Source organism: Rhopilema esculentum, chromosome 7 (assembly GCF_057945365.1).
Source record: "Rhopilema esculentum isolate cy_ngs chromosome 7, ASM5794536v1, whole genome shotgun sequence".
Classification (NCBI taxonomy): Eukaryota; Metazoa; Cnidaria; class Scyphozoa; order Rhizostomeae; family Rhizostomatidae; genus Rhopilema; species Rhopilema esculentum.
In genome coordinates, this window is record NC_142821.1 from 14,101,965 (window position 1) to 14,114,284 (window position 12,320).

At 35.5% G+C, this 12,320-nt stretch overlaps 1 protein-coding gene across 3 annotated transcripts in view; it reads left to right on the top strand.

Annotated features, from left to right (window-relative positions):
• LOC135683808 (uncharacterized) overlaps positions 1 to 12,320 on the top strand; it is a 30,388-nt gene that overhangs the window by 516 nt on the left and 17,552 nt on the right. For 2 of the 3 annotated variants that reach the window (XM_065199156.2, XM_065199155.2), the window contains exons 2-11: positions 4,371 to 4,513; positions 6,306 to 6,389; positions 7,155 to 7,248; positions 7,502 to 7,566; positions 7,751 to 8,922; positions 10,178 to 10,302; positions 10,428 to 10,619; positions 11,092 to 11,166; positions 11,594 to 11,646; positions 11,849 to 11,915. In XM_065199156.2, coding sequence (XP_065055228.2) covers positions 4,479 to 4,513; positions 6,306 to 6,389; positions 7,155 to 7,248; positions 7,502 to 7,566; positions 7,751 to 8,922; positions 10,178 to 10,302; positions 10,428 to 10,619; positions 11,092 to 11,166; positions 11,594 to 11,646; positions 11,849 to 11,915 — 1,962 coding nt within the window. In that variant the 5' untranslated portion in view covers positions 4,371 to 4,478. The remainder of the gene's footprint in view (positions 1 to 4,370; positions 4,514 to 6,305; positions 6,390 to 7,154; positions 7,249 to 7,501; positions 7,567 to 7,750; positions 8,923 to 10,177; positions 10,303 to 10,427; positions 10,620 to 11,091; positions 11,167 to 11,593; positions 11,647 to 11,848; positions 11,916 to 12,320) is intronic. The other variant, XM_065199157.2, reaches the window with a different exon arrangement.

Here is a 12,320-nt window from a genome sequence, read left to right on the forward strand (position 1 = left end):
CTTTCTTTCGTCACGTCACAAAAAATTAAGTGAGAAGATGCAGTTTTGTGAATGATTATAGTCTTGCCACCTTGCTAGATATTGATTCTTAACTAAGTTTACATTTTTCTAGCGTTCTGGTTAAAATATAAATAGCTGAAGGTTTTCCTCTGTCCGCAGCCGCCATTGTTTTGCATTGTTGTATAATGCAAGCTTCGATTCTTCGAGAATTTAGCTGATCTTTTCAATTTTGTGTCAACATGGTTTCAAAGATTGCTAGTTAGAACGATTTCCTCATAAAAGTGTTAAAAACTACTTATAAAAGCACGAGTTATAGATACTATTTCATTTCAAGCCAGTTTCCCAAAATGCAGTATTTTATATATATATTTTGCTCACAAACTCGCATATCTTTCCCAATGCAAAAATAGTACTTCATAATTTTCAATCAGCCTAACAAAGAATTTAAGATGAGGTTCTCAAAATTGCGAAAGTTCCATAAAAATTGATACAACATAATGGAATGCAGGAAAAGGATAAATAAGCATGCAATTTGCCAAAATTCCAGCAAACATCATAAAAAATAAAGCAATATCATATGACTAATATTTGGATGCAATTTTCTACTTCATTCTCTTTAGTGCCATATATCATCAATGCATTTGTTTCTATTTGTTCACTGTCTGACATTTTTGAAAAGTAATATAAAAAATAGATCTGTGATTCAATTTAATTTAATTTAAGTTCATGCTTCGTGCCATTCATGGACATAGGTGGTCATGGCCTTCCACTTTCTGCCATCTTTTGCAGCATGTAGCATGTCATTTGTTGTCATCATATAATCTTCTGCCATGGAGCTGCAAAAATATTTTTCTTTCTGGGAACCTGGGAAACAGGACAACAATTTTTCTGTTAGGTGAAGTATTGTGTACTATAGCTCTACCAATAGTATGCACAAATTGTTATGCAAGGGCTTCTAATTTAATGGGTCTCAAGAGAATTTCCAATATAATATTATTATATTATTATAATAATATAATATATATAATATATAATTTCCAATATATATCTATATAATTTGGTTGTTCATTGCATCTTCTCTGTCTCTGGCGAAGATTGACTATGCAAAAAAGTAAAGCTGATTTGTGAACCAAATGGGAATATGTTTACTGACTGGCAGAAAACTTCAACATAGATAGTGTTTTCCTACTTGAGGTTGCAGCTTTATCTTTTAAAAAAGTCCTGGACAAGAAAGTTGAGGGCTGCTTCCAAGTTTTACAAATTTTTTTATATATATTTGACAAAGGAATAATAGATTTTATAAAGGTTTAAAAAATATATGCATAGACCTTTGTATAAACTTTTCATTTTTCTAAACTTTTTATCTGTTTTGAAAAAGTCAAGAAAATATTTTTTGCTAATGCAAAAAACAGCTGTTTTTTATCAAGTTTTGCTGAAAATTTTCTGCCAAGCCAAAAATTTTCTGGGAATCTAGTTCCCAGGTTCCAATACTTTTTTAGCTCTGATGGATGGTAACATCATTTGCCTCTGCCTTCCTCTCGCTTTCTTGCTTTGAATCTTTCCTGTCATTGCAATTTTTTCCAACTCTTCTTTCCATATCACATGGCCTATAAATTTTCTTTGTCTTTCTCTGATGTCTTTCCACAAAGATCTTTGTATTTTTGCTATCTAGAGTATTTCCTTATTGCTAACATGTCTTGTCGAAGATATTCTCAACATTCATCTGAGAAATCACATTTTTGAAGCTTCGATTTGTTTCCTCGTCATAGAAGATACTGACCAGCACAGTAGAATGAGAATTGGAATGATGTAACATTTTGAAATTCTTATTCTTACTTTGATATCGATTTTTGTGTTAATCAGGATGTTCTTCATTTTCATAAATGCATCTTTTGCGATACCTGGGGAAAATACCCAGCCCTGTTAAACTCCTCTTTCTATGCTTATGTATTGACTTGGCTGGTCTTCTACTCTGATTGCTGAGGTTTGTTCCCAGTACAAGTTCTTTACGATCCTGAGGTCTTTTCCATCTAGATCTAATGATGTTAGCGTGTCAAACAGTTTCTCATGTTGTACCTTGTCAAAAGCCTTAGAGTAGTCTATAAAGCATAGGTATAGCCCTTGCTGCACTTGAATTGATCATTCTTCAAGTGTTCTCATCAATGATATTGCATTTCTTGTGCCTCTATCCTTTTCGAATTCACATTGTTCTTACAAGATTTCTGGTTCCATCTTGCTTCTACCTCTTATCTTAATGATTCGTAAAATACTTTTGTGATATGACTCACAACACTTATTGTTCGATGAAGTTCGCAACCAACTGCACCTGGTTTCTTTTGTAAGGTTATAAAATTTATCTACTCAAGTTTGTTGGAATTGAACCGCTCTCGTAAACCTCGTTTAATGCATCATTTAGTTTTTCGATGCCAAACTCTTTCATGGCTAAAATTTGTTCCGTCTTTATTTTGTCTGGCACTGCTGCTTTATTTTTTTCATTCTACTTAATGCTGATCTCACTTCCGATTGTAGGATTTTCAATCCTTTCATGTTTTTCTTAATTTCTGGCGAATTTCCTCTGTTACCTTCAAACAGCTCTTTGATATATTCTTCTCATCTTTTCATTATTTCCTCTTTCTCTAGAATCATGGTTCTGTCCTTTGCTTTCAAACATCCACAGATGTACATACATTATTTTTACCAACTATTTCATTTGGTGGTATTCATTCAATTGTTTCACACTTTTTGTTTAACCAGTCTTCCTAAGCTTTCCTGCACATGTTGCTGACTTGTTTACGTTTCCTTTTCATATTCAAGCGGATCAATTATATATTTTAGCCCTCCTTCTTTCATCCTTAAGTTTTAAGTTTTCATCTGTCATCTACTTACTGTTTCTGTATCTTTTTTGGGGGAATTATGTCTTTTGCAATTGCTGTCTTGAGGTTTTCATATATGGTATTCGTGTTTTCTATATCCAAGACCTGGAATCTGTTCTTTATTTCAACTGAATATTTCTGTTTCATTTCTTTGTTTGTTCTTCGTTCATAGTCTAACATTTTTTTAACATTTAGCTTCTTCAGTTTTCTCGGTTCAACATTCATAGTGCAAACAACTGGGTTGTGATCACTATAGCAGTTTGCTCCCGTGTAGGTACAGCACTGACATACTGAATTTCTAAACCTGCTATTTATAGTGATCTAGTCAATCTGGTTTTTGATATCCCCTCCTGAACTTTTTCATGTCCACAGTCATTATTTTCGAACCACATATTCATTATAATTTGCTTATTTATTTTACACAATTCAACTAATTTATCTCCCCTTTCATTTGTAGCACCAAAACTGTGCATTCCTACGATGTCATCTTGTTTACCTTTTCCCACCTTTGCATTTGGATCTCCTGTCATAATAATGGCGTCTTTTGATTTGCAATTGCTTTTGGCTCTATCTAGTTCATCATAAAATCGTTTTATCTCTCTATCTGCATTCATTGACATTGGTGCATACACTTGAATTGTTGAGATGCCAAATGGCTGACCTTTTATTCTTACAAGGATGATTCTGTCGTATATAGGCCAATATCCTAATATGCTTTTAGCCATGGTTTCATCAAAAAGGATGCCAACACCTCTCTCATATTTTTCACCCCAAGAATGAATAAGTTTTATTTTGTTGGTTACACAGATTCCTGCCTTCATCACTTATTCCCATAATATTAATCTTTAATATTTTCATTTCGTTGGACTCATTGGCTAGCTTTCCAGCTTGAAAGAGTGACCTTACATTCCAACTTGCTATTTGGATATGTGTTTCAAATTGCAGGCAGTAGCTTGATTACGGTCCGAGATCCCCTGCCATCCAGAACCCCTCCTACCAAGCGAGACATCTTCATCATAATGAAGATCCCTTTTATGCTGTTGTTTATATTGTTGCTTGTGTATTTCCATGATATTCTTGGCATTATACAACAGTGGTTTGCTGTTGCCTTCTGTTGGGCGTGTTTTGCTCGAGGAGGACACCACCTCTTTTTAATAGAGGCCTTTGAATAGCAAAAATATCTTGTGGCTCACAGTTTTTTTTTTCAAAATTTGATGCTCAAGAAGTTAAAATTTATTGTTCATCTCTATATTTTTTTCTGCTTGGTTTTCATAATATTTGAAAGAATGCTCAAGATTAAAATATAATTTCCTTTTTTTATGTCATTTTGACTGGTGTTAGTTTATCTGAACCAGTGCTCATTTTTTGTTGAAATCCTTGTTTGACTTTATGGCACTGGATATTGGACAAAATGCATCTAGCTCCATGCATTCTTTTTCAATGTTTGTCTCTTGCTACATATTTTATGTTCTCAAACCATAATGATTTGCATTGCAGGTAGAAGTTTTTGAATTGCACTCCAAAAATGGATAGCAGCTAACTCAATCACATCTGGGGACAATATTCAAGAAGGATGCCTTATTTTTTCAAGTGACTTGTGTAATCATGTCTCGGCAAGGATCCAGTTTTCATGGTCACAGGTATGTGGTTTTCTTTTATTGGTTTATCAAAATTGTGCAATATTGCAAGGATAGGACTTTATATCCACAGTTTGAATCATTCTAGTAAGCAGAAATGATTTCAGTGTAGATTTAATCATTTTTAAGTGCCACAGAAAGGAAAAAGGACGAAAGTGTGTCTTCCATATTTTATTTTTAAGAATTGCTAGCTAATTTTGAAGAAATTAAAAAAGATTAATAAAACACTTTACAGAATCATTTTGAAGTTTGTGAAAAGTATGACCAGGACACTGCCTGACAAGCATAGCATCAAGGTGCCATAAAGTTCAGTTCAGTTCAGTTTTATTTTAAATTCCACTGGATACATACACTTGTTGCAAATTAGAAATAATCCAAGCTTAAAAGTATAAACAATGTAAAAGGAAGTTAAATAATATAAACGTAACATAACAAATACAGAGTAGAGGAGAAACAAGCTAGTATTGTAAACAGGGAATTATTTAAAGGAGGAAACTTTCTCAGTAGTTTATAAACTAATCGAGGAGAAAGCACCCCCTAGTAAATTAGATGCGTTCTGCTTAATTTTTTAGTTCTAAAAGTAAAAAGAATTATCTGTAAGTTGCTATCAGTCATCCACAGAATAATATCATCTATTTATAGACTAAGTTTAAAAACCATCAATGACTACTATGTTGTTTTGTAAAAATATTTTAATATTGTTTTTAAAAGAATATTTTGAAGGAGAATTTCTAATTTCTACTGGTAGGTCATTCCACATTTTTGCCCCCATATATCGAATAGACTTAAGGCCATACCGAAAACTGTTCCTATGAGTCAAAAACAAATTACCGCGATTAGATTGCCTAGTAGAGTGTTGGTGAATATTTCCATTGAAAGAGAAGTAATCATGAAAGCAAGAGGGGTTTTTCTTGTTTATAGATTCATACACAAATGTTAATAGTCTTAGCTGAAAAATGTCTTGAAGTCTGAGAAGTTTAAGCTTTTTAAAAATGGGAAGAGAGGGAGAACGAAAGGGTTGATGAGAAATAGCTCTGACAGCCTTTTTTTGCAGCTTGAATATTGGCTCCAGGTATGAGTCATATGTTTGTCCCCAGACAGTGATGCCATATTGTAGAAATGACATGAATAAAGCATTGTAGATACATATCAGTGATTCAGATGTAAGAAGATTTCGAATTCTGAAGAGAATGCCACACGTTCATAAAAATAATTCAGATATTAATATGTTTGGTAACAATATCACCATCATTATAAAATAATCTTCAAAGGTCAAGCACCTTAACAGCAGAAATATGTCAAAGTTCCAATAAAGTTCCGACAAACTTGATCCATTTTGCTAAAATACACCCCCCCCCCTACCTACCTCCATGGCCTTTTTCAGCATTTTTAGAGATTGCACAAATTATATTCAAATGCCAGAGTTTTATTTAATGTAAGCAATGTGACACATCACAGGACAAGCGTGAATCTTGTGAGATTTTTACTGCAAAATTTTTCTCAAGAATTTAGTGTTTTTCTGCAGAATGTTCATGCAGATGGCTTTGTCCTAGAATTTCCTGCATGGCTTTGGTGTCAAAGACCTTCTTATAGTCATTGCTTTTGTAGCTGGGTGTTTTCGCATCCTTGCTAAACAGTTTTTGTGTATACATGAATATGAACGTAGCAGCCTTTGAATATAAGAAGTATCTGGAAGTCGAAGGAGACACATTTTACTGTGTTGATTTTCAGGCCTTCATAATTTTGTGTGACCTTTTGTTTCTTTAATAATCCTTTCGATGCTCTGTCATGGCAGGGAAAGAAGAGAAGGGCACCAAAAGCAATATGGCATAAGCTCTTGGTATGGGGCTGGTGAATATCATGTAGGCGAACCCAATAGGTACTTGCTTTTTCAGGCTCTAGATTTGTGCTACGTCATATTACGTACCGTCATATTACGTAAGAGTAAAGTACCTTATATATGTTGTTATATATAGAATAAGTAAGTTTCAGTAGCAATTATGAATAACCCCGTTGCCATAATGGTCTTGAAAAGAAGCGATAGGCCTGTACAAGAGTACAAGACATGTTTGAAGGACCTGCTCATTTAATGACTATCTTTTTTCGAGATGCAAGTGATACTTTATTTCTAAAACTGAATCCCTCAGCCATTCAAAGCTAAGTTTGATACATAGAGGCTGCTGAAGTTGGCGTACTCTCAAGTTCCTAATTGTAGGGGGGGGGGGGCTTTCAGAAAATCTTGCATAACCATTTCCATTTCTTAACCCCCCCCCCCCCCCCTAATTATTTATTTCACGCATAAGAAACATAATTTCGTCCCAATTTAAACAAAATTTCGGAAAATCTAAGCATTTCAATCTATTATGACCCCCATTCTAGGGTTTTTTAAAAAAATGGCAACCCCCTCTCCTTATTAGACCCCCCTACAATTAGGAACTTTAGAGTAGTTGTCGATTGGAATAATTATGCTTCAGCTATAATGTTTTTGCCAGAGGTAATTAAGTTTTAAAATTTTGCAATGTTTTTATTCTCTTTAAAGGTGAACATTTCTAGAGATAACATTCTTTCAAAATAAGCAGTTGTTAAAGTAATATTTATTAATGGCGACAATGATTTTATGTCATGTTTTCTTTGCTTTTACCAGCGAGTTTGGGTCTGCCCCTAAGAGATCCAGGTACAGTGAAAGACACAAAGAGCGTTATGAAAACATCAACGAAAAGCCCCAGTCTATTCCAAAGGTTTGTTTTGGCTAAAATTCTCCCTGATACATCGATTATTTTATCTAATGTGTCATATTTAAATGCAATGGAAAGTTCTGCAACCGATATGTCTGAACACAAGTCGTTTAATTATCATTTAAGGCTAACTACGTTAATAATTTTGTGGAATTTATGACTTGAGAAGTCTTCTCGTGTTAGTTTATAAAATGGCAAATCGCCGTCTTGTAAGTTTGGGTAGAAGCAGATTTTATTTGTTTGTTTTTAATTACAGGATTCTGATTATGGATTGTACACAGATTTCGGCGTCGCTTCTGATAAAGATTCAAAGATGCCAGGGTAAGTGTTTTTTACCTGTCTAAAACTCGCGAGGAATTTGCACTCTTTGATCTACAGAGCCATTTTGAAAGCAGGGGTTGAAAAGATTACTTTCTCTCGAGCACGCTAAAATTGTATAACCTTGCACAAAGAAGGATTTTCATAGTTAAATCTCAGCTGATATCCTCAATCTTCATTGTTGTAGTGATCCTGACTTCGGAAGAAGTTATGGTGGCAGCAGGAGACCCACAGGTGACTACCACATTTCTCATCGGATCCCGAAGAACTTTTGGGCATCAGAAGAGGCAATGTATCCCGGGACACACAGCCTTAATACCTCTGGAATGCCAATGAGGCATCATGTGAGCTACCCTAATGAGCCACCTGGACTCAGCAGAGGTGAAGAGAGCTACTCTTGGCGTTCGCATGCTTATCCTTCAAGAAGTCACGATTTTCGAGTCAAAAGTGGGCCTTTTCCTGAGCACGCCCAGTATGTTGTTAGCGAACATCGTTTGTTTAATTATCGAGCTGATGATAGCAGGTCAGCGTATTCAAATCGTGGTAGAGCCTTCTACCCCAACCGACCCACCCCAAAGCCAGTCATGGAACGGGATTACCAGAGGCTTGGCATGTCGCATCATAAACAATTGCGAAAATACACAGACAACGAACAAAGCGAGCTTGCCACTGAGTTGCCCGATAGAGGATACGCTGCGCGGGAGCATTATTCTCATAAAAGGATTCTACCGCACGCTGCAGTTCAGTCGGTGCATAGCAAACCCGGTGAAGGTCAGACTATTGACATTGGCCTAACACCGACTAGGATAGACAGGGATGAAGATAGACGCCCCGAAATTGAGGGAAAACCTGGATTTTTTGATAGCAGGAGTCCGTTGAAAACGGGCCTAAATGAAGCACATGATGGCAACAGAAGAGGATATAGTGCCGAAAGGAAAAAATATTTTGAGGAGGCAGACCCGAAAGCCAAACAAATTGAACAGAACCGGCAGGAGCCTTCGGTCGATAAGCAGCAGAATGACAACGTGCTAACGTTGGCAACATCGCAGTGTGATGAACCGGTTGTACATAGAGAAGAGGGATTAATGATCGAAACGAAGCTCGAAAACGTATCCCCAGTTCCCTTGGAAGATGACACCAGTCTTGCAGTGTCGCAGAACGAAGTCATATCTGGGGTGGTTTATGAAGGACATGCCACGGCGACAAGCAAACCATTTGAAAGCCAAGTTTCTGGCGATACAGAGTGTTTACTTTCTCAGGAAGGACATGATGCGGGAAATGCGAGTGTTTCTGCGGATTTGACATTCGTTTCTTTAACCAACGAAGATCAGTCTGGTGTGGTGAAGACAATCAGTAAAGGTTTGCCTCCAATTCATGTTGTATTTTGCAAAGCAAACCAATTTTCTATCCAACTAGCTATCTACCTGTCTACAACTAACTAACTATCTAACTAACTAACTAACTAACTAACTAACTAACTAACTAACTAACTAACTAACTAACTAACTAACCAACTAACTACCTAACTGCCTAACTAGCTAATGAACTAACTAACTCACTAACTAAGTAACTAACTAACTACCTAACCGCCTAACTAGCTAATTAACTAACTCACTAACTAACTAACTAACTAACTAACTAAGTAACTCACTAACTAACTAACTACCTAACTGCCTAACTAGCTAATTGACTAACTCACTAACTAACTAACTAACTAACTAAGTAACTCACTAACTAACTAACTAAGTAACTAACTACCTAACTGCCTAACTAGCTAATTGACTAACTCACTAACTAACTAACTAACTAACTAACTAACTCACTAACTAACTAACCAACTCACTAACTAACTAACTAACCAACTCACTAACTAACTAACTAACTAAGTAACTCACTAACTAACTAACTAACTAAGTAACTAACTACCTAACTGCCTAACTAGCTAATTAACTAACTCACTAACTAACTAACTAACCAACTCACTAACTAACTAACCAACTCACTAACTAACTAACTAACTAACTAACTTACTAACTAACTAACTAAGTAACTCACTAACTAACTAACTAACTAACTAAGTAACTAACTAACTAACTAACTAACTAAGTAACTCACTAACTAACTAACTAACTAAGTAACTAACTAACTACCTAACTGCCTAACTAGCTAATTAACTAACTCACTAACTAACTAACTAACTAACTAAGTAACTCACTAACTAAGTAACTAACTAACTACCTAACTGCCTAACTAGCTAATTAACTAACTCACTAACTAACTAACTAACTAACTAACTAACTAACTAGCTAGCTAATTAACTAACTAACTAACTAACTAACTAACTAATTTAGAAGTGCTTTCATACAGACTGGTAACTGGTAACTACAAATGATATCCTGTTAAAATATTTAAAAGCATAGAATTGGATGTAAAAGGTATAGACAAATATGAAAACCAAGGAAAAAGTGACCTTATTTTATTGATACCTCTATTAATTTGGATTTTTCGTACGTATATTATTGCGTTATAATCTGTTTTGCAATTGCTATTTGCCTTAATCTCTACACTGCTTTTCGAGAGTTCAGCGTGTTTCACTGAAAGACTTTTTTCCTAGAAACGGAATCTCTCCCAAGTACCGAAAACCCGGAAACGGAAGAGGAATTAATATCAAAACTTGACAGCATGGACAAAGAGATCGTTGAATGCGAAGAGGATATCAAGAATTTAGACACAATGCAGGTGAATGGTCTTGTCAAATAGCTTGACTTTAAAGCCAAACATGACGTGGGAATTACCTAATTTCATTTATGACATAATTAAACGGACATAGAGATAGGATTGACGAGTTGTCTGATTCTTTGTAGCAACAGCTGGAAAAGGAAATGGTTGACTTGAAAAAGAAAATGGAGGATTTAGAAACAGTAAAAGAAGAACAAGATCCGCCGGCTGAAGAAGAAAAAATCCTGGATGAAAAAGAAGAGTTGTTACAATTCTTCTTCGAGAAGTTCAGGCCACGGAACTTTGATCTTGTCTCTAAAGTGTACAAAGAAAATCAGGTAAAGGGGATGTTTATATTAATTATTCCGAGTAATGTAGTGATTTTTAAGTCCGGCAAACTGATCTAGAATGCATGTCGAAAATATGGGTACGATGGACGATTTTTGCATGTTTCCAATAGATCCCCCTCCAGACATTATTGCTTTAAACGATTTCAGGGCTTCACTCTTTCAAAGTTGACTCCTAGCGTACCAGCCTGATCTGGTTTTGAGATAGGGGTACGATGTTTGTAGTTTTTGATATTTTTTCAAGTATCGATTCAGCTCCAGGATGCTCTAAGACCTTCTGCCTATACAAAGAATGTAGTTTCTGAAGAATTTCATACTGAGCTTGAAATGAAAAAATGATAAAAGATTTGCCCTTCGTTGTTTTTGAAGGCATTTAAATCAAGAAGTTACTAATGATTGATTATAGAAATTGATATTTGTAACTTGTAATCGTGGCACTGATATGTGATTTGTTTCTATTCAGATCAAGGCAACTATCTCTGATGTCCAACTGTGGCCCTCGAATATCAGCTGTGGCACTTCTGATATACCAACAAAGGTATGATTGCTAACATTCGTCATGAAAATTCGGCGCAGGTTGATGAAGAACAGCAAAAAGCATGAAATTGTTTAGTGATGCGAAAATGTATAAACAGAATTTACTAATACATTGTGGTATCGTTATGAAGTCATAATATTTGCTTTGGTAATTGTTTGAATAAAACCAAATAAACTGATTATAAAAGACTCACTTAATAAAACAGCCTGAGATATTGCCAATATGTTTCATGGTGCTTTTTCAAGTAATGTCATCCAAATTCGAAATTCGAAACAGGCCATCATCAGGGTTGAAAAACCAGCGAAATTCAAATTTTTGTATAGACCCCCCCTCCCCCCAATCAATACACAGCCCCAACCAATCAATACAGTCAATTCCTGTGTAACCTCTAAACATCTTTTAAACGGTGGTGTAATTTATATTTCAGCCAATGTATTACCAACCCTCTGACTTGCCGTTCTACTTTGACAATATACGAAGGTTTGTACCATACATCACAGTTTACCTCTCTATATGCAAACTTTCTTTTGTATTAATCTTTTGTATGAAGCTGATGCTAGGATGTCCATTTTTTCACGTGTTCTTCGACCATTTAGTCCAATTCATTCGTGAAAATTCAATTCTGAAAAGTCTGGACAATATGATACAACTCTTAAGAATCAAAAAATCGCTTCTCTTTTAGGCACAAGCGATTTAGAATGAAGCTCGTGAAGTTTCTGCAAATGAAGAAACTTGCCCAGGCGAAAAAGGTGGGTTTCAAATTAGTATTGTTTTCACTTTTAAATGTAGAATTTAATAGTAGCACGGAATAGCGGAAACATGCAATACTTGAGTACACTGGTCAGAGTATAAACGTCGGATTATGACCGAGACTAAGCAGAACATTTATATCCATTCGTGGATCGAGAGAACGTGAGAGAAAGAATAGCGCGTTTCAATGATTCTTTGTTTTTGACCAATCACAGCCGCTAATCTCTCACCTAGTTGAAGAATTCGAGAGAGATAACAAACTCTTTCTGACTACACAGGTCAGGATCCATTGTTGTTATGTAGACAGATTCCAAAACACCTAAACGGCCTTGCCTAAGGATCTTAAAATTGTCGTCACCGTATTTTTGGCACACTTTGAATTGCTAAGTAAATGTTGACCTATA